At 44.2% G+C, this 26464-nt stretch overlaps 1 protein-coding gene across 3 annotated transcripts in view; it reads left to right on the forward strand.

The window, feature by feature from the left end:
- Positions 1–26464, forward strand: part of ltk (leukocyte receptor tyrosine kinase) — a 91019-nt gene that overhangs the window by 22362 nt on the left and 42193 nt on the right. For 2 of the 3 annotated variants that reach the window (XM_083792605.1, XM_083792606.1), the window contains exons 3-6: positions 6276–6431; positions 8412–8628; positions 12940–13079; positions 15817–15951. In XM_083792605.1, coding sequence (XP_083648731.1) covers positions 6276–6431; positions 8412–8628; positions 12940–13079; positions 15817–15951 — 648 coding nt within the window. Of the gene's footprint in view, positions 1–6275; positions 6432–8411; positions 8629–12939; positions 13080–15816; positions 15952–16194; positions 16217–26464 lie in introns of those variants that run through there. The other variant, XM_083792607.1, reaches the window with a different exon arrangement.

The following is a 26464-nucleotide window of genomic DNA, read 5'->3' on the forward strand; positions in this document are numbered from 1 at the left end:
AGGAAACATCAACACCTGCTCATCAGGAGCAGTTTGAGGTTCATGTCTTGCTCAAGGTCACTTTAACCGTCTTCCTGCCATTGCCGAAGCCCTTCGGCAATTGAAGCATTAATTTGATATTAACGCTTGCTGCCATTGCCGAAGCCCTTCGGCAATTGCTCTTTTATAGTGCTTATGATTGATCAAGCCATAATGCTACTCACGTTAGCCGGTTAGCTAGCACTGTTGTTAGCACTGCACTGGATCGTTCATATTAATTCACCGTCGCCATAAGAATCCATTCTATCCGTTTCTTTCAATCGCCTGTATCTCCTATTCCTTGTCCCAGATGGCATTTTTGGTCAAAACAGCGTTTCTTTGACGGCACGAGCCGACGTTGTGGAGTGCTAAAATGTACCGGCATGATTCGATCATGTAAACAAAGGTTGTCTTGGCAACGTAAAGCTGGCAGGGATAAGCTCACTTCCGGTTGAGGCAAAATGTGGCTTTTCAAAATAAGAGCTCAAATTAAAAAAATGCTGGCATGAATTAGGTCCTAATTTCTCAATAAATGGCAGCAGTAAAAGGGTTAAGTAACTAAGGATGAGCCAGGGGATCCATCCAGGAAGTTTCCGTTTCCCAAGTGGCCGCTCTACCCTCTGTGCCACTGCCGCCCAGTAACGGGTATCACTGTGAGGGCTTTGGAATGTCATTTGAGGTTATATTCTACTATAAATGCGCCACGTCTCTGCGTGCGTGCGTGCGTGCATGCGTGAGTGCGTGCGTGCGTGCGTGTGTGCGTGCGTGTCTGCGTATGTACAGTTGTGCACGATTGCACGTAACTCGAGAACCAAAAACATTATCTTAAAAAATAACAGATGTACAAGTTTGCTGTGATCTTGTACATCTGCTATATAAAGAACTCAAAAACACTGTCGTAAGAGTAAGAGTTTCCTGAAATACTAAACTAAAATCTAAAATGACACAGATGCTTTCCCAGTTTTAACGGGTTAACCTGACACATCTTTTGGCGGTGGTGAAGGGGTAGTTCAAATATAAGTGTCAACTTAATTTTGCTATTTGAATTAGGAAGAAGATCAGAACTGGATCCAGTCCTTCAAATAGTATAATAAATAGTATGATAACCGGTTAGAACAAAAAAACCGCAGCCAGACTTTGTACTGTTGCATATTGGCAGAATCTTCTTTGTTTTTAAATCAACAGAGCAGCCATTGGAGATATCTCGCCAATATTTGGAGTTACGTCATAGCTACACAATCCAAACCTCTACCGAAGCCTCATTTTACTTTAAGACACCAGCGACAGTTTGACAGAGACAAAATACTGTAAATAGCCTGCTTCATCCTTGCGTCATCATGCGATCGGAGGAGAAAGCTCAGTTCTCAGCTTATTTATGACAGGAAAAGATAAAACGGAAAAGTGGATTCTCAGCAGCAAAGGACTGATTTAATAACATCTGACCTTACGACCAAAGGGTCTCTGCATGGGGGTTTTCCTCTCTCCTGTGTTAATAACGTCTGACCTTACGACCAAAGGGTCTCTGCATGGGGGTTTTCCTCTCCTGTGTGTCCCTGAGGGCTTTTCTGTGCCATGTCGCTCGTTAGTGGTCATTTCCTCCTCTCTGACGCCAGTATCACATGATGCATCACAAGCATCTCCTTTAACCCATTTGGAGTTTTCTGAAAAAGCTATGTTTCTATGTCAGTCGTCAGTCATTTTTCAAAAATAGCAGACCTACAAGCTCGTAGTGCGCCACTCGGTGGCGCGCTATGAGCTTGTAGATCTGATATTTTTCAATAGCTAAAACATAACATAATGCTAACACCAAAAGGGGTTCCCGCCCAAAATGGGTTAAACATCTTCCTCCTATCCATTTTCCCCCCTTTTGTATCTTATTATTCCTCGAGCTCGACCTCAAAAAATGAATATCTATCTATCAGCTGTGTTAATTTATCCATTTGTAACAGAGCGTGTAACATTTTTAAACTAACACTGACTGAGCTGCAGTTTGTACTTTTTTTGTTGTTGTCGTGCCCAGTATTTGACCCCAGGTCTCCCGAGCGTGGGAGACTACATTTCTTCCAGGAGGGAATCCCTGTTTGGCTATAGGTAGATAGATATTGCCCTTGTGAGCTTCAGGCAGCGCTGCGTGTGTCAGGTGTCGGGTAGGAGTGTAAGGTGTCATACCTCAGTGGTTCTCGACAGTGAAGTGACAATTTAAGATTTTAATACCTTTAATACCTAAAATAAATATACCATTAGTGGATCAAAAGTAATCAACAAACTATACTATAAAAACTGGTCAAACTTTGGCCAAATTGTCAAATAATAAAATAAAAATTGTGAAAATAGCCGTGTTAGGCGTGCTAGGCGCTGTGAGCTTGTAGATCTGCTATTTTCACTATTTATCTGTGGAACCGAGTCAAACCGACCCGGGGGGGTCCCCAGTTCAAATATGATTATTTTTGGAGATCCCCAGTTCGGGGGTCGCGGCCTGAAAAGGTTGAGAACCACTGCCCTACCTGATATTAGGGTCTACAATCATAGGGACACCACCAACAACCACTGAAGATGTACTATATTGTTTTTTAAAGGCACTAACATGCATTTTATAACTTTTTAATATTTAATATCGGGCCAGTGCCCGTGGGAGCCTGGGCAGGGGCCCTGCCCAGAGCCCGGGCAGAGGACTTTTGTGGCGGTCTGAACGACTCGACACAGGGAACTGCACTTATATCGTGATGTCAGAAGTGATGTCAGCGTTATCCATTTTTATGCCCATATATGGAGTTCTTTGTCAGGCATGCCCAAATGGAGTCTATGCAGATGTCAGAATAATGTCAGAAGTCGGTGGGACGAACCCGTATTTAGGCATGCCCAAATTCTGGAGTCTGGTTCAGTTTCATCACCCCATAGCGCGCGCAGCAAATGGGGTTTAATCTGATTTACAGAACCTTCCTTTTTGCTTGATACCGTTTCGTAGAGACGGCCTACACGCATGATCTATACCAAATGAAAGCCCGAATTTCAGTACTTTGAATTTGAGATCTGAGATCTGAGCGATGAAAAGATGTGTTCCTGGCTCTGTGCGGGGTGGAAAAAAATCAACATAAAAAACGGCACGGGGGGGCGGCACAAGTGAGACTTCAAGGCAGCAACACATCACTCTTCCATGGGCTATAGACCGTAACGCCGGGGCTCCACTGGTCAGCGTTGCGTCTCCGTCACGGTCAGGGAATGTTCCCTTTTTAATCAATGAAGGGTGGCTCCACTGCCTGCGTTGTGCTGCCCCGGTTCCTTTTTTGACCCGCGTCACACGCGTCCAGTGGAGCCCCGCCGTTAGGCTATGAAGCAATATAGCACTGGGCACTGAGCCCTGGCGCTTCACCAAATCAAAAGGCCCCTACTGATTCAGCCAATTAATTAATTAATTAACATGCATGCATGCGTTTAGCGCATATCCACTACTGCCTGCGCTGCCCGCTGACACACAGCACTGCATGCCGCACTGGGCACAGCCTTTCCAACTTCAGTCTCTGCTAAACTATCTGCAATTTCCCCGAAAAATAATTAGCCTATATCTACAAGCTCCATTAGCAGGCAGCAGCATGTTTTGTCTAAATTGTCTTTGTGGCCAACAAATGTAGCTACGTTTGCAAACAGTGCTGTTGACCATGTTGTTACATGGTCCATATAACATGTGTGCACCAACAGACAATGCCAATATGCTATATTAATATTAGAACGTTTTAACGACAGATTAATTATTGACGACAATGCAACCTGTGGGTCCAACGTCACTGAAAACTTTCATAATAGCAATTAAATTAATTTACTCACGAGTGCTGAAATCGTGAAATGGAGGATGTAAGAACACACTTTTGTTGTATTAGAGCAGGGTAAATATGAAGTTTTGCGCCAAGGTCTTGTTTATATTGCTCTTTACATAGGCTGTATGTTATTGTCGCAACTTGGTCCGTCTGAGAGGGGGCCTTCCTGAGCAAGGGGGCTTCTGACGGCGTCGCTTACTCGCTTCCCCTCTGTCAGAGGTGGAAGCGACGCGCAGCCGTGGGGAACCCCCCCAAACCGACTGCCCCTCCCCTCCAGAAAACTCCTACAGAAACTCTCAGACGAAGACCAAAAACACTAGCGGGGGTTCCTATGTTGCGTTATATTTTTCGAAAGAAGCAACAGCTGTACCTATAGTCTCGTACCAGGCCCTGCAAGCTTCGGGCCCTGGCGCTTAAGCTCCACCTAGTTCCATTGTTAGTCCAGCTCTGACTGGGCATAACGGGCAACGGATAAGGGATCTCTTAACACAAAACTTGCTAACGATTTCCTCTGGAAGCTCTGATGCTACTGCTGATAGCATTGGTGGACCAACCTTTTCCAAGGCCGACAGCAAATGTTCTCTTATAGCGAGAAGCACACCGCATACCTCAAAAGAAAGCTTCATTTGTCCACTCCAATTTAAAAAAAACATTGGTTTTACCATCTTCCATTCTGGAGATATTTACCTTTTATGTAACACCTGCTTTTGTAATAAAGTGCAGAAAGCCGAGTTAGGGGGCGTTTTATGTCAGACGTTGACAGGCAGATATGAAAATGAACACAAACTGATTTTTGATGATGATGATGACGGATCGGGCATACGCCAGACGGGATGCAAACGATGCAAAGACACGTCATTATTTATCCATCTATGTACGTGTGCGTGTACGTATTTGCATTGTTTCATCTGACCGATGATCATCATCATCAAAAAAAAAATCGCAGAGGGACGATACAATCCGTGATAGTTTTCTTGTTTGTTCTTAGTATGCAGAAGGAAAGGAGACATGAATCTGGCCGACTTTAGATCTGTTATGATGGTGTCCATGGGAGTCGGCATGTTCCGACAGACACGACACACAAGACACCCTCCCCTCCCCTGAAACAAACAGGACCTATTATATAATTATAATTATAATAATAAGACAGTCTCCAAAGACAACATGTAAAATTGGGAGATAACTACAGTATGACATCACGAGTAGCACCAAATCATTTGGCCTGACCACTGTTTATAAAAACCCAAATATGATGAGAATGTCTGATTGTTCAAAATTGGATATTTGTGAGGATAGAAGACACGTAGGGGTGCCAAAAAAAACAAAAGAAAATTGGGAAAAGTTGAATTTTATGTTTTAATAATTATTAGGCTGTTTATTATAATAAGGATTTGGGGTTTAACACTAAGGATTTTTACTGCACTGTGTGTTCTCTTTTCTGTTTCCTCAAGCCCCCCCCCCCCCCCCCCCCCTCCTTCGATTCCTTAGTTATAATCATAACAGCTGTTTTCTCTTTCAGATGATTTGTTCCCTTGTCAGCCATGATTATGGATGACTGTAGATCTGTATGTAATCACGCCTGCTGCTACCCTACATTTATGGGGAGATTTGTGGGGAAATTTGTGCCGAGTTTGAGAATTATGTAAACGAATTCTTTTTTAATTCTTTTTTTTTAGTTCATGGAAGTTTTCTGGCCTTCCATCTTTTCCGCTTCTCCGAACCGTAAAATAAAAATGAAATGTGGTCTCTTGAAAAAACTAAAAAGCTACTTGGTTTGAGATTTATTATATGATTTATTTATAATTGCTTTCCTCCATTAAATATTTTTTTTTTACAAAAAATGTTTTCAATTTCTCCCAATTTAGTCATTTCCAAATTCCACTCACTGCTGACCCCTACTGGTTAAATGCACCATTTTCCAGTGGTAGGAAAAGTACTCAAAAGTTTTTACTTTGTTTATGTAAAATGTAAGATTAGTCTACTCATTATGCAGAATGGGCCATTTTAGGTTTTCAAATCATCTTTTGAAAATAGCCCATCTACAAGCTCACAATGCGTCACATCGCGACACATTGTGAGCTTGTAGATCGGCTATTTTCAAATGGCCGAAATATATACAGTAGGGCTGAAGTGGTTACTGTTTGTGTCAGAATCCAAAATCTACAAAGTAACTAGCAACTCAAATTGATGATATTGTGATGTCACTATATCACTGCTTTTTTCATTGGTACATTTGACTGTCAAGGTTTTAGCCTCCAGGAAGAACATAACAACCACACCAAGGGGTCCAATGAAGTACTTATAGGACTACTAACAAGTATTTTTAAATTGTAGAACCCTATATATATATATACAGTAGACAGTATATCATTCTCAGTTTCGGGGATAATTAAGTAAAGTGAAAACTCCTTTGTCTCCGTCTGTCCGTCCTCTTGTTCTATGCAGTTACCTCCTGTGATTTTGAATCTCCCTGCTCCTGGACTATGTCAAATGACAGCGCTCAAAGGGACTGGTCGATCGCGTCTCCGTGGCAACGCGGTGCAGGCAGCCAGACCGCCGTGGCGATGCCTGCCACTGACCAGTCAGAGGGAACACGTGACGGTAAGGACTCACAGGGTGTACGTAAATCCTCTTTATAGTTCATACTGTGTGTTTCTGTCAGGATTCACAGTTCACACAGTTCCTTCTGCAAGGAGGTTAGGCTACATAATAACGCACTTATGTAAGGTCCACTCACACTGAGCATACTCATACTTTAAATGCTTAGTATGAGGTATGAAGTACGGCAGCCTTGTGTTCATAAAACAGAAAGATTGGGTATTGGGTAAGACTGACGTTATGTATCTTTCAGGACCTTTCACTGCTTCGTCTCAACCATTACTCTATGGCTCTGGTCTCAGCTACCGCGGTGGATATTTTGACATTCCGTTTCTTTTTTATGTTGCCACTACTGTTGGAGCAGCCATAAACTACACAGGTTCATCTTGATGTTCTGGGCATCTTTGTAATGTTAGTTTTAATAAAAAGCAGGTAAAAGAGTAACGTTTGAGGCAGACTAACATCAGTCACTCTACTGTTCACTGTAGTAGAAGAGATGCACCTGGTGAGGGTTTAAACCCTGCAGCTACGTCGCCTACAGGAAATATGTAAGCTGCGACCATGAGACCCGTTTTTGAATTCGTCTATACAAATGACCCTTTACTGAGGATTTTACTGTGTACAGAATCCATACCGTTCCTTCTGCAAGGGGGTTATAATAACCTGTTGTTCTCAGATATAGTGTACACTAAAATCCTGAGTGTTGAGCTGAGGATTTTTATTGTGTACTGGTTTGACAGTGCATACATAATTCATACAGTTGATTCAGCCAGGGGGTTGTAATAACACATTCTCAGATACAATGCATTGAATGAGCAGCTTTTGATGTTCTTGATGTTGCGAAAGTGTGGTTTGGGGTTTGTATTGTGCTTTATTCTGTTGTATTGTGAGTGGGCGGGTGGGTATGGTTTGTACATTTGTTGTTTTATTTACTTTGTATGAAATGTGCTATACAAATCAAACTGACTTGACTTAACCACTTACTGTACATAATTAAACAGCCCTGGGGTCCCCCAGCGCGCTCTCTTTTTGTGTTTTTCAGAAACCTCTTAGGATTTAGAACAGTGGTTCTCAAAAATAGCAGATAACACAACACAACAATGCTGTGAGCTTGTACATCTGCGCTATTGATGAAAAAAAATAATCTTGAAAGGGTTTCATAATTTAGATTTTTTTAAACACAAATCATCTCTTCTGGGGGGGTCGCTGGCATAAAATATTTTCATATGGGGTGGGTCCACGATCAATTACATATCATTTTGGGGGTCCTTGGCACTAAGAAGTTTGAGAACTATTGATTTAGAAGGTCTAAAGCCCTAACCACACCAAAGGGTCACCATGCAACTCCTTGGGTCCACTCCAAACGGTTGCAAGGAGTTAACGTCTCCTTTGGTGTGGTTTGGTCCATTGAATTCCATGCGTTGAATCACTAGGGACGACGCACGTCAACGTGCAACAGGACATATCACACCGCAGGGACAACGCTAAAACCGCCTCGACCCTTTCGTGTGGTTTGGTCCATTGAATTCCATGCGTTGAATCACTAGGGACGATGCGCGTCAACGTGCAACAGGACATATCACACCGCAGGGACAACGCTAAAACCGCCTCGACCCTTTCGTGTGGTTTGGTCCATTGAATTCCATGCGTTGAATCACTAGGGACGACGCACGTCAACGTGCAACAGGACATATCACACCGCAGGGACAACGCTAAAACCGTCTCGACCCTTTGGTGTGGTTTGGGCTTTAATGGCTTAATCTAAAAGCTCAAAATGAAACACGTGAGCTTGTAGATCGGCTATTCGGGATCAATAAAAGTCTTATCTTATCTTATGTTTCCTTGAGGGGGTTCCATGGACCCTTACAGGTCTGTAACATTTGGTGGTCCTTGAAATGACAAAGGTTTGAGAAACACTGCATTATTCAATTCATGTGCATTTTATTGTTAAGTTATTTTATTTATTTTTTTTCTCCCCAAAAGGTCATTTCCTGCTTCTAGGCCCCTCCTCCTCTGGGAGCTGTGAGTACCAGCTGACCAGCCCGGTGCTGCCAGGCAGCGGTGAGCTGTGCCACCTGCAGCTGGCTCTCTACGAGGCTGGCACGACACTGGGAAACCTCACGCTCCTGGTCAAACCCGTCCTGTCAGCTCCAGCTCTTACCTCTGTGCTTCTCAACCACAAGAGACAGGAGAGCGCCAGGTCAGCGCTTACATCTTCTCTTTTGTTGGAATAGACCTGAGTAAAGGTTGACAGATCTATATACTATAGGCCTATCAGAACACAACACACAAATACCTTTTACATCATGGGTCTTCAACACGGGGTCCTCAGAGTTACCACAGAGGGTCCACTATATTTTTTGTGAGATAGTAACATTTTGTATTTGTTAGTTTATTTACATAAAAAAATATGTCTGAAATTACAAATGAACTATTTCACAATGCTGATGATAGTGCTGTTAAACAAATCTATGCAGCCAAAGCTGCCAATCTTTAATGGTCCAATTTCTACCAGGTCGGACCAAAGAGCTGTAATTCAAAGATGACCGCAATCTTTTGAGTGTCTGTTGTTGCGGTCATGTCCTTAGTTAGAATTGATCTTATGCTAAAGCACAGCCATCTTCAGACCAGCTAAAAGCTTGCTTGTATATGTATGTGCACCCTGGAAATGAATGTACGTATAATTGGTTATGACAGGAGCAGGATGAATGACCGAATGCAATAAGGCTGTATGTCATTGTTAGTGGTTGGTGGGTAATGCACCATACATTTGTATTATGAAAGAGGTTTTTACTTCAGTCACAGTAAAACATACAGGTAGGCTGGTTTCATCCGTCCGGCCAGCCTAACCCCATTTCTAACGCTCAATTGTGTATTCACTTCAGTAGTTACTACAGGACTGTGTGTTTATGAATTACATGATATTTCTCATGGAAAGGCTGTTTGTGTAGCGATAAGATTCTTCTTGCCATGACAAGGTTAATGGCTACAGTGTCAGTAGCATTAGCACTCACTGCTAGTGCAGTGATGAGTGCACACACTGGGAAGTGGGAACAATTACAAACAAACACAGTGACATCATGACAGTAATTATTAGCTGCTACCAACTAGTTGTAAGTGGATGTACAGGATGTGGCCGGATAATTGACGAGGCTGATTGGAAGGCTGCGATGCAATGGAATATTACTACTACTGTAAAGTCAAACCTAGCCCCTTTCGGGACCCTACGTAAAACTTTTTTGATATTTTGTTGAGTTTAACGTTGGGTCCCTGCTCTCTACTGTATTTTCGTATGGAAATTCCTAAATGCGGATGTGGAGATTCTCTCTAAAATAGGCCCCGCGGCATGTGACGCCATTATTTTCCTTGAGTTATTCTGAATTCGGTAACTTTAAGTAGCTATACATCCCGGTGCGAATATCTCCTGTGGCGCGGAAGCCGTTAAGTATTTTTAATCTTTGTTTGACCGATTTGGTCGCTTTATTTCTTCTTGTTTGTTTACCGTTTATTGTACCGCCTCCCGGTGTGCGGTTGGCTTGTGAGGCTACGTCCCTGCCTCTGATCTGCTGTGTCATAGCTATAGCGCCACTAGCTAGCCAGATAGGCGGTACAATGAAGTGTCAATAAACAAGAAGAATCCAAGCTTCCAAATCGGGCAAACATATATTAAAAATACTTAACGGCTTCCGCGCCACAGGAGATATTCGCAAAGGTATGTATGTGTACTTATACTTTACATATTCAGAAAGCCTCATACTGAAGAATATCGTCAAAGAGCGCGGGGAGGCGTTTTAACATGTAAACATAGCCAGTAAATGTTTTAATCAGGTGGCATGGACGACGAGGAACAGGACCCAATGCACTGGGTCGAACAAATGTCAGAAACTTCAGTAGCATTTGGGTTCTGCTTGGAGGGCTAAGTCAAACCCCACTTCCACTCCAAATGACAGTAAAGGAATCAACTCCAAATGTCCAACTCAAATGTCCAACTTTATTTTCAACTTTTTGCACACTTTGTTGCAGTTGCTTTTGTTGACTTGATTGGTTGGTTTCATCAATAAGGTTGAAAACCTTTGAAAACAAAGAAACAGGTTTTAACAATGCAAAACAATAAACATCTTTTCAAACATGGTTGATTTTAAACATTAAATATATATATTTTAAATAATCAAAACCGTCTTTTAGACAAAGTGGTTTAAATAGTGTTTTCACACAATGAATGCCAAAATGTAAAGTCTTAAATTAACTTTAAAGTCGACATTTTAACAGTCTTAAATTAACTCATGAAGTCGACATTTTAACCCAAATTATTAAAGTCATTTTCAATTAAACATTTCTGAATTGTAACCTTTAATAAATGATTCAAGTTAAGTAAACATTTAGTATTTTAAATTGAATAAGTGAAGAAAAAAAATAGCTGAACTTTAAGCTTGTAGATCAGCTCTAATTGAACAAGGCATTTTAAACCTTTAACATGAATTGTCCACATTTTTAGTAGCTTTCAAATTCTTAAATCATTTTAACATTTCTAACTTGGTCTTATTTTGTAAAGAGATACTTTTAAACATAAATTAAATCCAACTCTCAAGCAAGTTATGTGTTCCTTCCCCACTTCAGACTGAAGCAGTTGAAGCTACTAAATACACAAATTAGCCTGATTTTAAACACATTAAGCAGAATAAGCAGTTGAATAAGCAGTTGAATAAATATAACAGACCATTGGCGTCTTTGGGGTAGAGCTCCTGGGTAGACCTTCAGCTTGCTTGTTTGTTTGTTGTGAGAGAGTCACCACCACCAGCATTTAACAGGTGTTCAATCACCCAAACGAGCACCAGCAGCCATCTTGCAGCTGATGCACTCTGGGAGATGTAGTTGTCTTGTGTCTTGTTGAAGATTAATGCTCCATTTATGAGTTTATGCTCCACTCATGAGTTTTAACTCAACAGCCTAACCCCATTTCTAACGCTCAATTGTGTATTCACTTCAGTAGTTACTACAGGACTGTGTGTTTATGAATTACATGATATTTCTCATGGAAAGGCTGTTTGTGTAGCGATAAGATTCTTCTTGCCATGACAAGGTTAATGGCTACAGTAGCATTAGCACTCACTGCTAGTGCAGTGATGAGTGCACACACTGGGAAGTGGGAACAATTACAAACAAACACAGTGACATCATGACAGTAATTATTAGCTGCTACCAACTAGTTGTAAGTGGATGTACAGGATGTGGCCGGATAATTGACGAGGCTGATTGGAAGGCTGCGATGCAATGGAATATTACTACTACTACTACTTTCAACAATTTATGTAACATTTCTGAGACACTATGGATATTTTGACATTCTGTTTCTTTTTTATGTTGCCACTACTGTTGGAGCAGCCATAAACTACACAGGTTCATCTTGATGTTCTGGGCATCTTTGTAATGTTAGTTTTAATAAAAAGCAGGTAAAAGAGTAACGTTTGAGGCAGACTAACATCAGTCACTCTACTGTTCACTGTAGTAGAAGAGATGCACCTGGTGAGGGTTTAAACCCTGCAGCTACGTCGCCTACAGGAAATATGTAAGCTGCGACCATGAGACCCGTTTTTGAATTCGTCTATACAAATGACCCTTTACTGAGGATTTTACTGTGTACAGAATCCATACCGTTCAGCGACTGATCAGCCTATTTTGGACGATATGGGTCTTTTCTCGAGTCAGTGTGTAGTCTCACTAGTCTGTGGTTAGGTCTCTTTGGTGAATTCTTGATCAGTGTTATTATGTCACGCCTCAAGAACAACTACAAAAGAAACCCGATTAGCACTTTTTAACACCTCTTGGACGGCCGGTGTCTCTCAAGACAGACTGTTGCCTGAGGAACAACAGGGGAGGCGCTGTTTTCCCGAATATTTGACGATGGGATTCTCAGATTGCCGGCGGAGAGGTCCAAAATGTTCGGAATTCCCAGAAAATATGTAATGTAAATGTAAAATGTCCACGAAAATCTTCATGGGGGCCGAAAGGGGCCCTAGGATTCTTCATGGGGGCCATGGCCCCGTGGCCCCCACAGACTCTACGTCGCTGTCTTCTAGTGATCTATGCGGATTTAGAATGTATTGCTAGTCCACTCATTCCCAACGTGTGTGTGTGTGTGTGTGTGTGTGTGTGTGCGTGTGCGTGTGCGCGTGCGCGTGTGTGTGTGTGCGCGCGCGTGTGCATGTGTGTGTGTGTGTGTGTATGCGTGAGCGTGTGTGTGTATACTACTGTATGCGTTTCATTTGCCTATACTATACTAGTATACTCCTTTCTTGATACTCCACTTGACCTAATAGCAATCTCTTCTATTATTCTAAAATCTCTTCTAAATATTCCATATTTCAAACATTTTAACCGTTAAAGACAGTATTTGAAATCAGTCAAGGGCCATACAGCCCAAACGCCCAACATCGTACACAATCTCCAAAACATCTGTCTGTATAATGTGTTACTGCAGAGCTACATCTGTCTGTATAATGTGTTACTGCAGAGCCGAGTGGGAGGTTCTGGAAGCTGTCATTGGCCAAGTGGACGAGCCCTTCCAGGTGACTTTGCTCTACACTTCCTGTGTGTGGCAGGAAGGAGCCACTCTGGCAGTGGATTCACTGGAGTTCAGAGACTGTGATCTGGGTGAGTTTCAGAGACTGTGATCTGGGTGCGTTTCAGAGACTGTGATCTGGGTGAGTTTCAGAGACTGTGATCTGGGTGAGTTTCAGAGACTGTGATCTGGGTGAGTTTCAGAGACTGTGATCTGGGTGAGTTTCAGAGACTGTGATCTGGGTGAGTTTCAGAGACTGTGATCTGGGTGAGTTTCAGAGACTGTGATCTGGGTGAGTTTCAGAGACTGTGATCTGGGTGAGTTCAGAGACTGTGATCTGGGTGAGTTTCAGAGACTGATCTGGGTGAGTTCAGAGACTGTGATCTGGGTGAGTTTCAGAGACTGTGATCTGGGTGAGTTTCAGAGACTGTGATCTGGGTGAGTTTCAGAGACTGTGATCTGGGTGAGTTTCAGAGACTGTGATCTGGGTGAGTTCAGAGACTGTGATCTGGGTGAGTTTCAGAGACTGATCTGGGTGAGTTCAGAGACTGTGATCTGGGTGAGTTTCAGAGACTGTGATCTGGGTGAGTTTCAGAGACTGTGATCTGGGTGAGTTTCAGAGACTGTGATCTGGGTGAGTTCAGAGACTGTGATCTGGGTGAGTTTCAGAGACTGTGATCTGGGTGAGTTCAGAGTCTGTGATCTGGGTGAGTTTCAGAGACTGTGATCTGGGTGAGTTTCAGAGACTGTGATCTGGGTGAGTTCAGAGACTGATCTGGGTGAGTTCAGAGACTGATCTGGGTGAGTTTCAGAGACTGTGATCTGGGTGAGTTCAGAGACTGTGATCTGGGTGAGTTCAGAGACTGTGATCTGGGTGAGTTCAGAGACTGTGATCTGGGTGAGTTCAGAGACTGTGATCTGGGTGAGTTCAGAGGCCAGATACTGTATGCTGTCAGCGATACTCATTACTACTTACAGTAGCCTATTAGGGCCTACACTGATAGTGTAGCGCCTGTTCAGGGTGTGGCTGCTTGCAGTGGTGTAAAGTAACTAAGTACATGTGCTCAAGTATTGTACTTTGTTCTTTACTTGAGTATATCCAATTTACAATACATTCTACTCTACTACATCTCATAGGCTTTTACTTTTACTCTAATACAATTATTTGAAGCCTGTATAGTTAGTAGTTACTGTGTAGATTTTGATTATTATTATTACAAAACAGACATTAACCACTTCATCCCTACATTTCGGCCATTGGAAAATAGCGATGCGACACACACACGCACACACACACACACACACACACACACACACACACACACACACACACACACACACACACACACACACACACACACACACACACACACTACACATACACACACACACACACACACACACACACACACATACACACACACACACACACACACACACACACACCGCACATATACCCTGTTAAACATGACATGCTAAAGCAGTACACATTCAATGACGGCGATAACAGCAGCAAAGGCAACCAATGCAAGGCACCAACCTGCTCATCTGGAGCAATTAGAGGTTCAGTGTCTTGCTCAAGGACACTTCGGCACACAGCCAGGAGGGTCTGGGGATCGAAGCGGAAACCTTCTGGCCCCTGTATCTCCTTAACCAGAAGGCCGCTGCATTGAGTTTGTGCTTGAAATGTACTGTAATTCTGCAAACATAAATATTTCAATCAATGAATAAAACTCCTTAACCAGAAGGCCGCTGCATCTCCTTAACCAGAAGGCCGCTGCATCTCCTAAATGAACTCCAGCTGAATATGTAATCAATAACACACTTCATACCTCCGTCCATTATTTGTTTGGTCCTCGGTTAATAAATGAGAGTGGCGCACTGTGTGATGACATGCAAGATGCACTTGAAAGGATAAGCAAGTCAGGCTTGTTTCCAATTTGATCTTGTTTGATCAAATGTACTGTATGCTTTACTCGTGTCATTTAATGACATGGACATGCATGTTTCAAGGTGCAGAACGCTTACAAATCAGGACCTGAGAATACTGTTGTTCATGCAACAAGAACAATTTGTATCATTAGATAATTACTTGCGCAAGCAGAGCGCGCAAGTAATAGTTTTCGTCCGCGTATGTTGCCGTTTGATGTGTATGCGCCGTGCCAGTGTATGACGTAATGACTACTTATATATACATATATAGAGGCATTCCACCCGGCACTGATCGACATATACGTCACCATCGAAAGACGTCACTCATGCGTATGACGTATTGACTACTTGTGCTTGATATAGCAGTGCTGTCAGATTACATACATGTATACATAGGGGCATTACCTTTAATCCTCCCGACACTAAAACATATGGTCATTACGTCACCATCGAAAACCAATTACACCCTGGCATTGGGTCCTTTAATCCACATCTTTATTACGTCATCATTGAGATATATATCATATGCTGCTACGATACATACGCATCAAACGGGGCATACGCAAAGTAACCACAGTATACCGCTAATCAACTTACACATTACATATACATAGAGGCAAACCTACCTCCAAAAACTAGGTACGTAGCATATACATAGCTAAACCTAATAATTCAATATTTCAAACGCTCTTTCACAGAGAAGCTGAGATTTGACAGTTTGTAACGGTCCACAGTACTTGCGCGCTCTGCTTGAGCACTAGTAGGCCATTTATGGCCTACTAGTGTGCAACAAGCAAGTAGGCACTCAACAGAGTGCAGCTCTAGTTATAATTGTTATCAATAAAGGTTTATCTTATCTCATCTTGTCTTTATAAAATAGCTTCTTGTTTGCGGCAGGTCACCATGAGCCAGATCTGGGTGCAGAGTGTGAGGAGTCCTTCCACTGTGACACTGGAGGATGCATCGACCAGAGCCGAGTGTGTGACTTCCACAGTGACTGTCCTCTGGGAGAGGACGAGGGATTCATCTGTGGTGAGTCTTGTAGTTTCACTGTCCTCTGGGAGAGGACGAGGGATTCATCTGTGGTGAGTCTTGTAGTTTCACTGTCCTCTGGGAGAGGACGAGGGATTCATCTGTGGTGAGTCTTGTAGTTTCACTGTCCTCTGGGAGAGGACGAGGGATTCATCTGTGGTGAGTCTTGTAGTTTCACTGTCCTCTGGGAGAGGACGAGGGATTCATCTGTGGTGAGTCTTGTAGTTTCACTGTCCTCTGGGAGAGGACGAGGGATTCATCTGTGGTGAGTCTTGTAGTTTCTGATATCACACTCACACCGATATGGGTTAAACAGAGTGATGCTGGTAAATAAGCTTTATACAGACGTCACTCAAAAAGCCAGTAACTGTTTGGCACTAAAGTGCTTCTGTCGAACTGGTTGCTGCAGTCTGAGGGAACTTAGCAGACACATATTTCTGTGTATGTGTGTGGATGACAATGAAAAAACTTTAATTACATTAATCTTCTGAATTCAGGCCACATTTTAAGCATTTTAAGCCTGCACGTGTGTTGAACTGAATTTTGTTATTAATTTTTTATACTGTTCCAGCCACTGGTTAAATGATAACATTGTGATGTACTATGACAGAGTATACATTAAGCATTACACACGGGAGAGTTTTTTTTGTTTTTTCATTCAGTTGTGTCATGAGTACATCCACATATCTTTCTTTCCAACACAAATAAAAGAAGCCACCTGTATCCACAACATATTTTTGTGAAATATAACCATTTTCAGATAATTTTTTCCCGGTGCCTCTCTACCCACTACTGCCCAAACTGTTTGAGATTATTATGATAAAAATCACACCCGTGTGAAGTGAGGGGCGCTAATATATTAAAGTCTAACTCATGTTGATATGGTGATGTAATGGTGATGTAAAACAAACGGTGCCAACACAAACATTAAATGCCATTAACAATAAAGAGACAATATGACATAATGAGGGACAATATGACGTAATGAGGGACAATATGACGTAAAATTTCCCTTCATTGTCAATGGCGTTTTTAAAACAAACATTGAACTAAAAACAAACATTAAACCTTTATATATAGGAGGGGCTAGCACCCCTCAAAAATCAGACACGTACATGCAGATCTTGGGCTGATAGGCACTACTAGGCAGTGTGTGTGGGTGGGGCATGAGTGTTGCAATGCAGAGTTTTACTGTAGCAGGACGGGACAGAAAGTGCATGGTGATACAGTACAGTACTGGCAGACAGTATGCCACTTGCATTAAGTGTATTAAAGTTTAAGACCATGATAAATTGATAATCCTTTGGCTGGAGGCACTAGATTAGCCAGTAAAGTGGTCACGTTGCACCTCAGTAGCAATGCAAAAGCATCCAATTTGAAGGTACTGTACCTCAGATAGGTCTTAAGACACGTTTTGTTAAGACATCTTGATAAATAATTGTCTTAAAGGAGATATACTGTAGACAACATTCAGTGTTTGTACACAGAAGTGAGAGGTGTTGCAAAACAGATTCAAATCTGGCTCCCCCTCCCATCAAGCCATGTCACTTCAGGCTATGGGTTGTTGTTGCTGCTCAACTCCTGGTCCTGGGAGGGACACATTGGATATTTTATCATAATGGCTAAATATGGCATTAAAAAATGATGAATTTCTATCGAATATCTTAGTTACAATGAAATTGAGTTGAGTTTTTTTAAGGTTAACTGTAGCATTATCACAATGTCACACGGGTCCCGTCACGTGGTCACCAAGCCATTCCCCTCTCGCACGCCTATCAACTCTGACCAGGAAAATGAGAAAGTGGCTTTCAACGTAAATTATCGTTTATTTGTAATCGGTGCATATAAAAAATATATTCCCCCTCAAATGCCCCAGCCACTACAGCATCGTTCATGTGAACTACTTTGTCCACGCTTACTCATTGTAATGATCAAAATCGCTATGATGATCTGATCCACGCTTCAACCCGCCAGGCAGGCGGAAGCAGCCGCGGTCATCCGGCAGTGGTCTCACCATAGCGACTTCCACCATTTCAACAAATAAGCACAAACAAACCACTTCACATGAACAATATTGATGTAACCTGGAGATTTGGTGGGGGATCTGACGTTCTGTCGGAAGCTCCCTGTATGTCACTGACCATGTGTTATGCAAGCATAATGAATTGGCCTAATTTGTCACTATCAGTGGGGTCTGTCTTTCTGTCTCGTCTGTGGTTAAATTATGGTAAACAAGACCAGCTACGCTGATCAACATAGCATTTATTCTGCATGCAGCCAGTAAGACAAGAAAGTCAATCACATGGTATTTTTCATATGTAGCGACGTGATTTTTGTGGTTTATTTTGTGTGGGATTTTATATATTTATCCAAATGTTTCAGTTTCACTCGAACTATCCTTTTACAAAGTTTACCATACTGTTATTGTACATGTTACCATTTTTAATAGTGAATGTTTTTCTACTTCTTTTGGTACGGAATCTTGCTTTTTGGCTGGGCTTTTTGGGCTTTTTGTTTAGGGCCACCAAAAACCATGGTCTGACTGGTTAATTTGAGAACTCCTCCTAATTGGGCTCCAGGCCCTTGGGGCAGGGTAGCTTAAGAAGTTCTTTGTGTAGTTGGGCTGTATGCTTCTTAAGTGCGGCAGCGTGGTGAGACACAGTGTGGTCAAAGGTCTTCTTGTCTGCAATCCACTCCTTGCACTGTGCCATGATCTCTGACTGTTTCAGGTAAAAGTGCTTGTGTATCACCTCTTTGAAACATGGGGAGGGATTGAGCATCTGCTCCAGCATGGCCCACTTGACAGTGGCCTGCCGGATGTTGGCGTCATACTGGCGGCACTGCGTGGTGCCGGCTTTGGTACCACGCATGATTTCATAACCTGGCTCGTTGAAGAAGGGCTCAGGCACCAAGATCAGAGACTGCAAAGACACCAGTACCTGTAGAAGGCTTGATGTCTGTGGGTTCCATTGCTCTTCTGGTGTGCCCGACCAAGTGTTGAGAATACTTAAACATACTTTTCCGTCTTTATATAAATTAGGGTTGAAGCGCACGCTCTGGTGTCCTGTTGTCTCCAAGTAGACCAGTGGAGGGGAGTTGGGATAATCCTGGGAAAAGAACACATCAAACTCAAAGCAGCCGTTGGCGTATGGAGAGTCGGCTGGGCCTGTGATGAGAACCTTCATGATGTCCAACCTTTCATCGTCACATCGGATAAACACACTGGAGGAGGAAGACAGAGGCAGTGAGGTGGAGAGCGTGGCGGCCTCCTGTGCCAGGCGACGGGAACGAGCAGAACTGCTTCTATTGTTAATCATAGACGTGTAATAGTAGTTGACTTGGAACAACAACGTTCCTTCATTGCTCTCATGGGCCATATCAAACATGTCGAACTGGAGCTTCTTCATGGCAGCAAAGTATTTCTCCTCTAGGGAGCCTGGAGTCAACTCCTTCTTTGAAGACTCTACAGGCTTCTTACCCTGGGTGGCCTGGCGTATGTTGGTGGTAGCAGTGCAAACTATCTCGGCTGTTCTCTGGATGTCTGACACCAGCAGTGTCAAGCCGTCGTCGGGTTCGGCGTCTGAACTCATCTTTCTGCTCTTGCCTTTCTTTGAACTGCGGCAGTTAACTTTGTTTGAGCTGATGAGGCAGTTGGTGTACATGTCTGTGCAGGTCTTCATCTTGGCCAGCAGCATGCTGATTGAGGTCTGTCCTTTGGAGCACTCCTCCCCAGAAAGGGGCAGCAGTAGGGGAACCAGGGCTGTGCATGTAGAGATGGCCCGCAGTAGCTCCATCAGCGCCCGGTACAGGCGCACGTGGCGGGCGATGTCCATCACAGAGTCGTTACATAGGTAGGAGGACATGAAGGGGATGAGGCAGGACTGCCTGAGCACCTCCTGCAGCATCGAGGGCCAGGTGTTGCTGCTTGTGTCCCCTGTAGGGGCACAGCCCCGGAGCCTTCCCCCAGAGCCTTTTGGATTGATGTAGCTGGTCAGCACCTGCAATAGGCAGGTGACATAATCCTCTTGTAGGTTCTGTTTGGTATGAGTAAGAGCCTGCGTTGATGACCGTTCGATAACAGAATGAATAGGTGGATCTGGATGGGTGGATATGCCCTCCATCTCAGAATCAGAATTATAGTTTGTATAATCATAGTCTGTGGGACAGTCTGACTCTGAACTGAAGCCTGTTCCCTTGGGCCAGTACAAGCGTTGCTCCTTAGTAGTATATCCACCATACTCCTCAGTAGTATATCCACCATAACCACTGGACACCTGAGGCACCTGGCTGAGGGCTGAGACGCAGGACAGGATGTGATTGATGGCACCGATCTCAAGGGCCTTGCGACGCAACAGCACGCCGTCATCCATGGTAAGGGGAGTGCTGCTGAACAGTTCTTGCAGCACATGGAATGGTAATGTGGGCAACTCGCTGTCCAACGTGAACAGTTCTTGCAGCACATGGAATGGTAGCGTGTCGCTGTCCATCGAAGACTCAATTAAATGAGTTCCCTCTCGATCACCTGGGATGCTCAGGGCCAGGCGCAACAGGTATCGGGCATGCTTCTCCTTGAGCAGGATGTCAGCATAGCCAGGAAGCCGCAGGAAAAGGCCAAAGGCGACCAGGGAGTGCTCGGTAATGGGTGACATGGTCTGCACTGACCGGGATAAAGTATATGCTTGGTGGTCCGAGGCGTTTTCGTATAGCCTTGCGTATTCGTTATTGCCATACTGCTGTATCGCATTAGGGTGGAGCATAGGCAGCCTCTCTGCGATGAGGGACAGGCCACCCATACCGGCAAACACCTCCAGGGTTGACTCGATGGGACTGGTCTCCAGGAGGGATTCGTCAATGGCCAGGTCCGGGCACTCGGAGCACCAGGGCACCAGGTCCTTGGAGCCCAGTTTGACCGTCAGGTCAATAGAACGATAACCCATTGGCAGCTTACGGTTGTACAGGAGGGTCAGCAGCTGGGCCAGGGTCAGGTCCGCTGGGAGGGGATAACCTGGAAGGAGTTTGTGGTAGATGTGGAAGAAATACGAGTGCTTCTTCATATCTTGTCCCCTCCTAGACCTTGTCCCCTTTCTTCCTTTTTCCTTCTTCATTTTGTCCTCTTTAATTAGCTTGGCTGTGATGTTTGGGGAATATAATACCTGGTCTAGGACCTCAGCCAGTGTGGTGGAGATGGACAGATGGAGGGTGCGGTACTTGTTGCCTGCTCCATACATGGGGTGCTGAATCACATGGTTGGTGGCATTCTTGTTGAGTCCTTTGTACAGGGTAAAAGGAGACTGGACAAAAACTGTGACTATATCCAGATCCAATATGAGCTGCAAGAAATGCTTCTGGATGAAGCTTGAGATGTTTCCAGACACGGGCACATTCCCTTCCCGGGGAGCAGGTTGAAAGAGCTCACACAACAGCTGTGCCATAAGCCGCTGGTTGTTAGCGTGGCCAGAGATGCACTGCATGAAGAAGGCTATGGTGGCGTTCTCCAGAGTGTTGAGACTGCCAACCTCACCCAATGCACCCGCTATGGCACTGGAGTGGCGCAGCAGGAAGAGCAGGGATGTCCACAGTGTGCTGGCCTCTGTTCCTCCTAACCAGTCTTTCATTGTGTGACTGTTACCCACTTCTGTCAGGAAGCGCAGCACCGGCACAGCCTGCTCTGGCGACAGAAGTGGTTGGGTGGGTGGGGACAGGGCAGAGTGGGCCTCATGGTGGTGGGCGGTGGCAACCGTGGGAAGAGGCAGGTCGGCACTGGCTAGGAGGCCACAGCAGAGCTGGTACAAGCTCTGAACCAGCAGAGAGGGGAAGCCAGAGTCTAATAGCTGCTTAATGGCCCTCGGGGTCTGTGAAGCAGCTGCAAGTGTCGCCAGCTGTGACACAGACAAATTAACCTGTGGTTTTGCATACTCTGAATCATCTGTGAGTCCCGCACAGCTGGCCGCAGTGGTGTTTGCCTGACAATGGCTGGTGCTTGGTGCCACAATGCCCATCCAGGACAAGAGCAGGGAGAAATAATGTGGGTTGATGTGGCACATGGAACACACGAGGCTATCTACAGCCTTTTTCATTGTGTCAACGGGCAGTGACGTGGACCAGTTGTACAGCAGCTCAAAGAGTTCTCGGTCCAGCAGCGCAGGGAGGTCATAGTCGACATTGAGCTCATAGCTGTGCCACAAGATGGCCGCAACACAGTGCAGGTGGGAGGGTGAAGGCTTGGGGAGGCCATACTGCTTTAAAGAGGAAAAAGTTGAACCGGTGCTCATATCACGGACCCATTGTAGAAGCACCTGAACCCTGTCTTTGGTGTCAGGATCCTGGGTGGTACTAAGCTGGAAGAGGACGTCTATGAAGGAGTCTGAGGAGGGAGCGTTGAGTCGTCCAAACAGTAAATCACTGTCCACAGCAGCAGGGTTAGCACCAAAGGTTGCCATGTTGCAAGCAGTCCTGACAATGGCTTGTGTTGTACCGGTCACTTGTGTTTTACCAATTTACTGGACACCACACCACCCATGTCATGGACCGTTGCCTAACAACGGTGATTTACACTTGCAGTGGTGATCTCCATATATGGTAATCCGGGAACACACAGTCATGGTATCTCCACACAATATGTGCTTGTGACATGCTGACTTGTGCTGGTGTCATGCATATTCATATTTGGGCTGCGGTTACCACGTTATTGCGCTGACAATGTGTCATGTCGCGAATATCCAGTCCATATACCGTAACAGATATACATGAACTGTATATACAGTACATACAAAAATAGGCTACTGCTACTGCAAGATACTATTGAATTGGACCAGCACATTATGGTGCATGATATGGTACCCTGCTACAGTATTCCTCTTGTCTTCAAGAAAAAAAGTTTTTTCCTTTAGATCTTCAATCATAAAGTAGTAATTTGATAGCCTGTTTTTGAGGGGCACTAGCCCCTCCAATATTCAACTATAGTGTAGATTGATAGATTCTTGTCCTAACACAAACATTAAATAACATTGACAATGAATGGAGAATCTACGTCATTATGTAGACGAGCAAATCGGCTACTTACTTACTTAATCATCTTCGTGCTGGATAGCACATAAGGGGCTACCTTTTCATTTGATTATTCTAAATACAGTATTTGGGGATTTAGCAGTGGGGAAGGGGTGTTCCCCCACTAAAGTTGGTATTTTGGTTAAATCACCTCCGTTACCTGTTACATTATGCATAGGTGTGGTTTGGGCGTTACAATAATTAAACCAATCACGTGCCACATGCCATTGCCTTTAAGAGATCCCTTATCCGTTGAAGCTATATTGCTTCATAGCCTTACGGTCTATAGCCCATGGAAGAGTGATGCTGCCTTGAAGTCTCACTTGTGGCTACAACTTGGGTCCATTCTGCAAACATGTCCAATCCACATCCACCTTCTGAACTTGATCACATTTGACAGTGGGGTCAGGCCTGTTCTCCTGTACAGGTCTTCAATGGAGACAGTGGGGTCAGGCCTGTTCTCCTGTACAGGTCTTCAATGGAGAGAGTGGGGTCAGGCCTGTTCTCCTGTACAGGTCCTCAATGGAGACTGTGGGGTCGGGCTGGTCTCCTGTACAGGTCTTCAATGGAGACTGTCGTGGGCCAGAATATCCTCAGTATGCTCCTAAGGCATCTTCTTTGGAATACATCCAGCTTGTGACAGACAGGTGGCCTGTGTCACTTTCTGCGACTCTGCCCCATACATGAGAACCCCCAGGACGTTGCTCTTAAATATACTCAGTTTGGTCTTTATACTGATCCTGCCTGATCTCCATATTGATTTTAATATGGCAAAAGATCCCCGTGCCTTACAGATCCTATACTTTCTACATCTGCCCCTGATTCCCCATCTATACTGTAGTTAGCTTGCTTCCAAGGTAGATGAAATCCTGGACTTCCTCCACATTTCTGAGGGGCGCTAGCCCCTCCTATACACATATTTTCTAGTTCTCTTTGAAAAAAGAAAAGCAATTGATATACTGTAATGGTCATGAACAGACTCACAGTATTAATGCCATATTTTGTTTCCCAGCTTTGAAAATATTCATATAATCAATCAATGTCTCCTTTCTCCCTCCTGCCCTTCCACTCTCTTTCAATGGTCAGAACATGAGTCATCCCATGCAAAGACAAACACTTGCTCACGCTGTGAACTGAACAGCGTTGCTTTGGTCCCTAATGGAATCAATGTACTGTGAGCAATTGAGAGAGAGTGGATTGGAGTGGGGGGTGTCATGGATTGGAGTTGTGGGGGGGGGGGGGTGTCATGTGGCTGTTATGCTGGGATTCAACGGCTTCGGGAGGGCTCAAGCACCCACTGTCACAATAGTACGCCAAATAGCACCCACTGATATGAAGGCTGAAGCTCCCCTCCCCCTAGTAACTTTGTCACGTAGTCACACACCTTTACGGGGGTGCTTGGGCCACTGGGGGGGTGGGCGAACAGGTATTAAAATGCTAATAAGGTGGCTTTTGTTCTGCTGCTAGGTAGAGAGTATAAATGTTGCACTGCAGTACAGTACAGGCTTTATTTCCATTTGACTACTGTGATGAAGCCACCTCCAGCCAAGAAGTAGAAGTAAGTGACTCGTCCATGCTACAATTCGGCGCACCCCGACGCCCGCCGACAACGGACAGCACTGTCGGCACCAACACGCTTTTATTTTATTTATTTTTTGTTTTTGTTTTTATTTAAAAAAAACATCTACACCAAATAATGAATAAATGAACAAAAATCAAACATATGAATCCCAGAAAACAAAAACAAAAAACCGCACAGACACAAAGGTAAACAGAAAAACGGCTTGAGATAACTACAACAGTACAGCATTTTTCAAGTTGAGTGTAAGGCTAGGCAGGAAAAGAGCAGGAGACATGACTCACAATATACTGTATATCAGATATATGACCTTATTAGTCACAGGCCCGGCCGGCATCCAGCCCTCGCTCGCACCCCGTGGAGACAGAGGCCCCGGAGACCCCCAGCCCGCCACACAACGGCTCTTTTATGAGCTAATAGTCAGCAGCAGCCAGCAGCCCGGGGGGCGCAAATATCAATCCACCTAGAAAGAGACATTTACCTGGATCACGTACAACTCTACTAAAGACAGAGGCCCTCATTTATCAACCATGCGTACGCCAAAATATGGGTGCACGCCGAAATTACCGACATTTTCGGCATTTACCATTTCCGGCAAAGCTTGAAATTGAACTTGAGTAGGACAAAAAGTCACGTCTGGTCGGCAGCTGGCGTAGCTTTGTCCTTGGCTGTTTTTCTGTCGTAGAACAGCGGAGCAGCATTGTTTGACCAGCTGAGAGGCTGTCACAGGCATCTAAACATATATGTATTCAGTCCTAAAATGTTTATATAAAAGGTATGTATAATGTATGTATTATGTAAAAAATAAATAAATAGAAATGTTAAGGAATACATGTGTCATATGAAATTAGTAGGAGATAAAATCGCGCAATTAAAAACAATGTTGCAGGCCCAGGCCGTAGCTTAACGGTCTGGGCACCGGACTGGTGATCCAGTCGCAGTGTGCCGCGGGTTCGACTCCCGGACCCGACACGGCCTTTACTGCATGTCATCCCCCCATCTCTCTCCCGTTTCCTGTCAGCCTACTGTCTGTCCCTTCAAAAATCAATAAAAGGCGTAAGCCGCAAAAAAATATCTTAAAAAAAAAAAAAAAACAATGTTGCAAGAGATACGTAAGCCATTTAAACAGTGTTTTGCATGAGCGCATACATGCGAGGATTTGGGCTGTCTGTGCTGAAATATTTCCATGACGGGACGTTGGAGAGTGCAGCAGTGCTGCAGCTCAGCTGCGGAGAGTCCCAACGTGGTATAGCCTACTGTAGCCTAATCTACAGCAGGCCGATGTCTTTCTGGAGTTACGTACGGTATGTGCAATCTAATAAACCCGACGCGTCGCTCAAATGCCAAATGTACCGTGCCAGGCTGCCAGCGCAAGTGGGAACTGCATCGGAGATATAGGTATATTACCCAGCCAGCCCACCACCAGCCAAACATGAGGCTATATACGGTTTTGGCTGCACATTCATATAATGACAGTTGATAGTCCGGCCACTGCAGTGACTAACGACTGCGAGGCAATCTAAATAGACTGTCGAACGTGCATGGTCAGTTGGTCACGGACGGACCACTGTGATAGAGAGAGACAGACTGACAGACAGGACAGGAGGAGCACCTGCAAAACAGCAGTGTGTGTGTGCCTATTTGTTATTTAATTATGGTTCACAGGTTCAGGTTTTCGTTCACTAATATATCTTGTTGTATATTAAATTAAAAATACTTAATAAATAAATAATTTAATATACAACTAACAACACACAGTGAAAGTTGCTTGCAAATAGCGATATGTGCGTGCGTGCGTGCGGGGGGTGAGGCGGGCAGCAAGGGAAGGGAAGCGAAGCGAGAGGAGAAACAGACAGCTTTATTTAATGTGTCATGTACAGTAGGTGC

The sequence above is a fragment of the Protomyctophum parallelum genome (assembly GCF_964188405.1).
Source record: "Protomyctophum parallelum genome assembly, chromosome: 20".
NCBI lineage: Eukaryota > Metazoa > Chordata > Actinopteri > Myctophiformes > Myctophidae > Protomyctophum > Protomyctophum parallelum.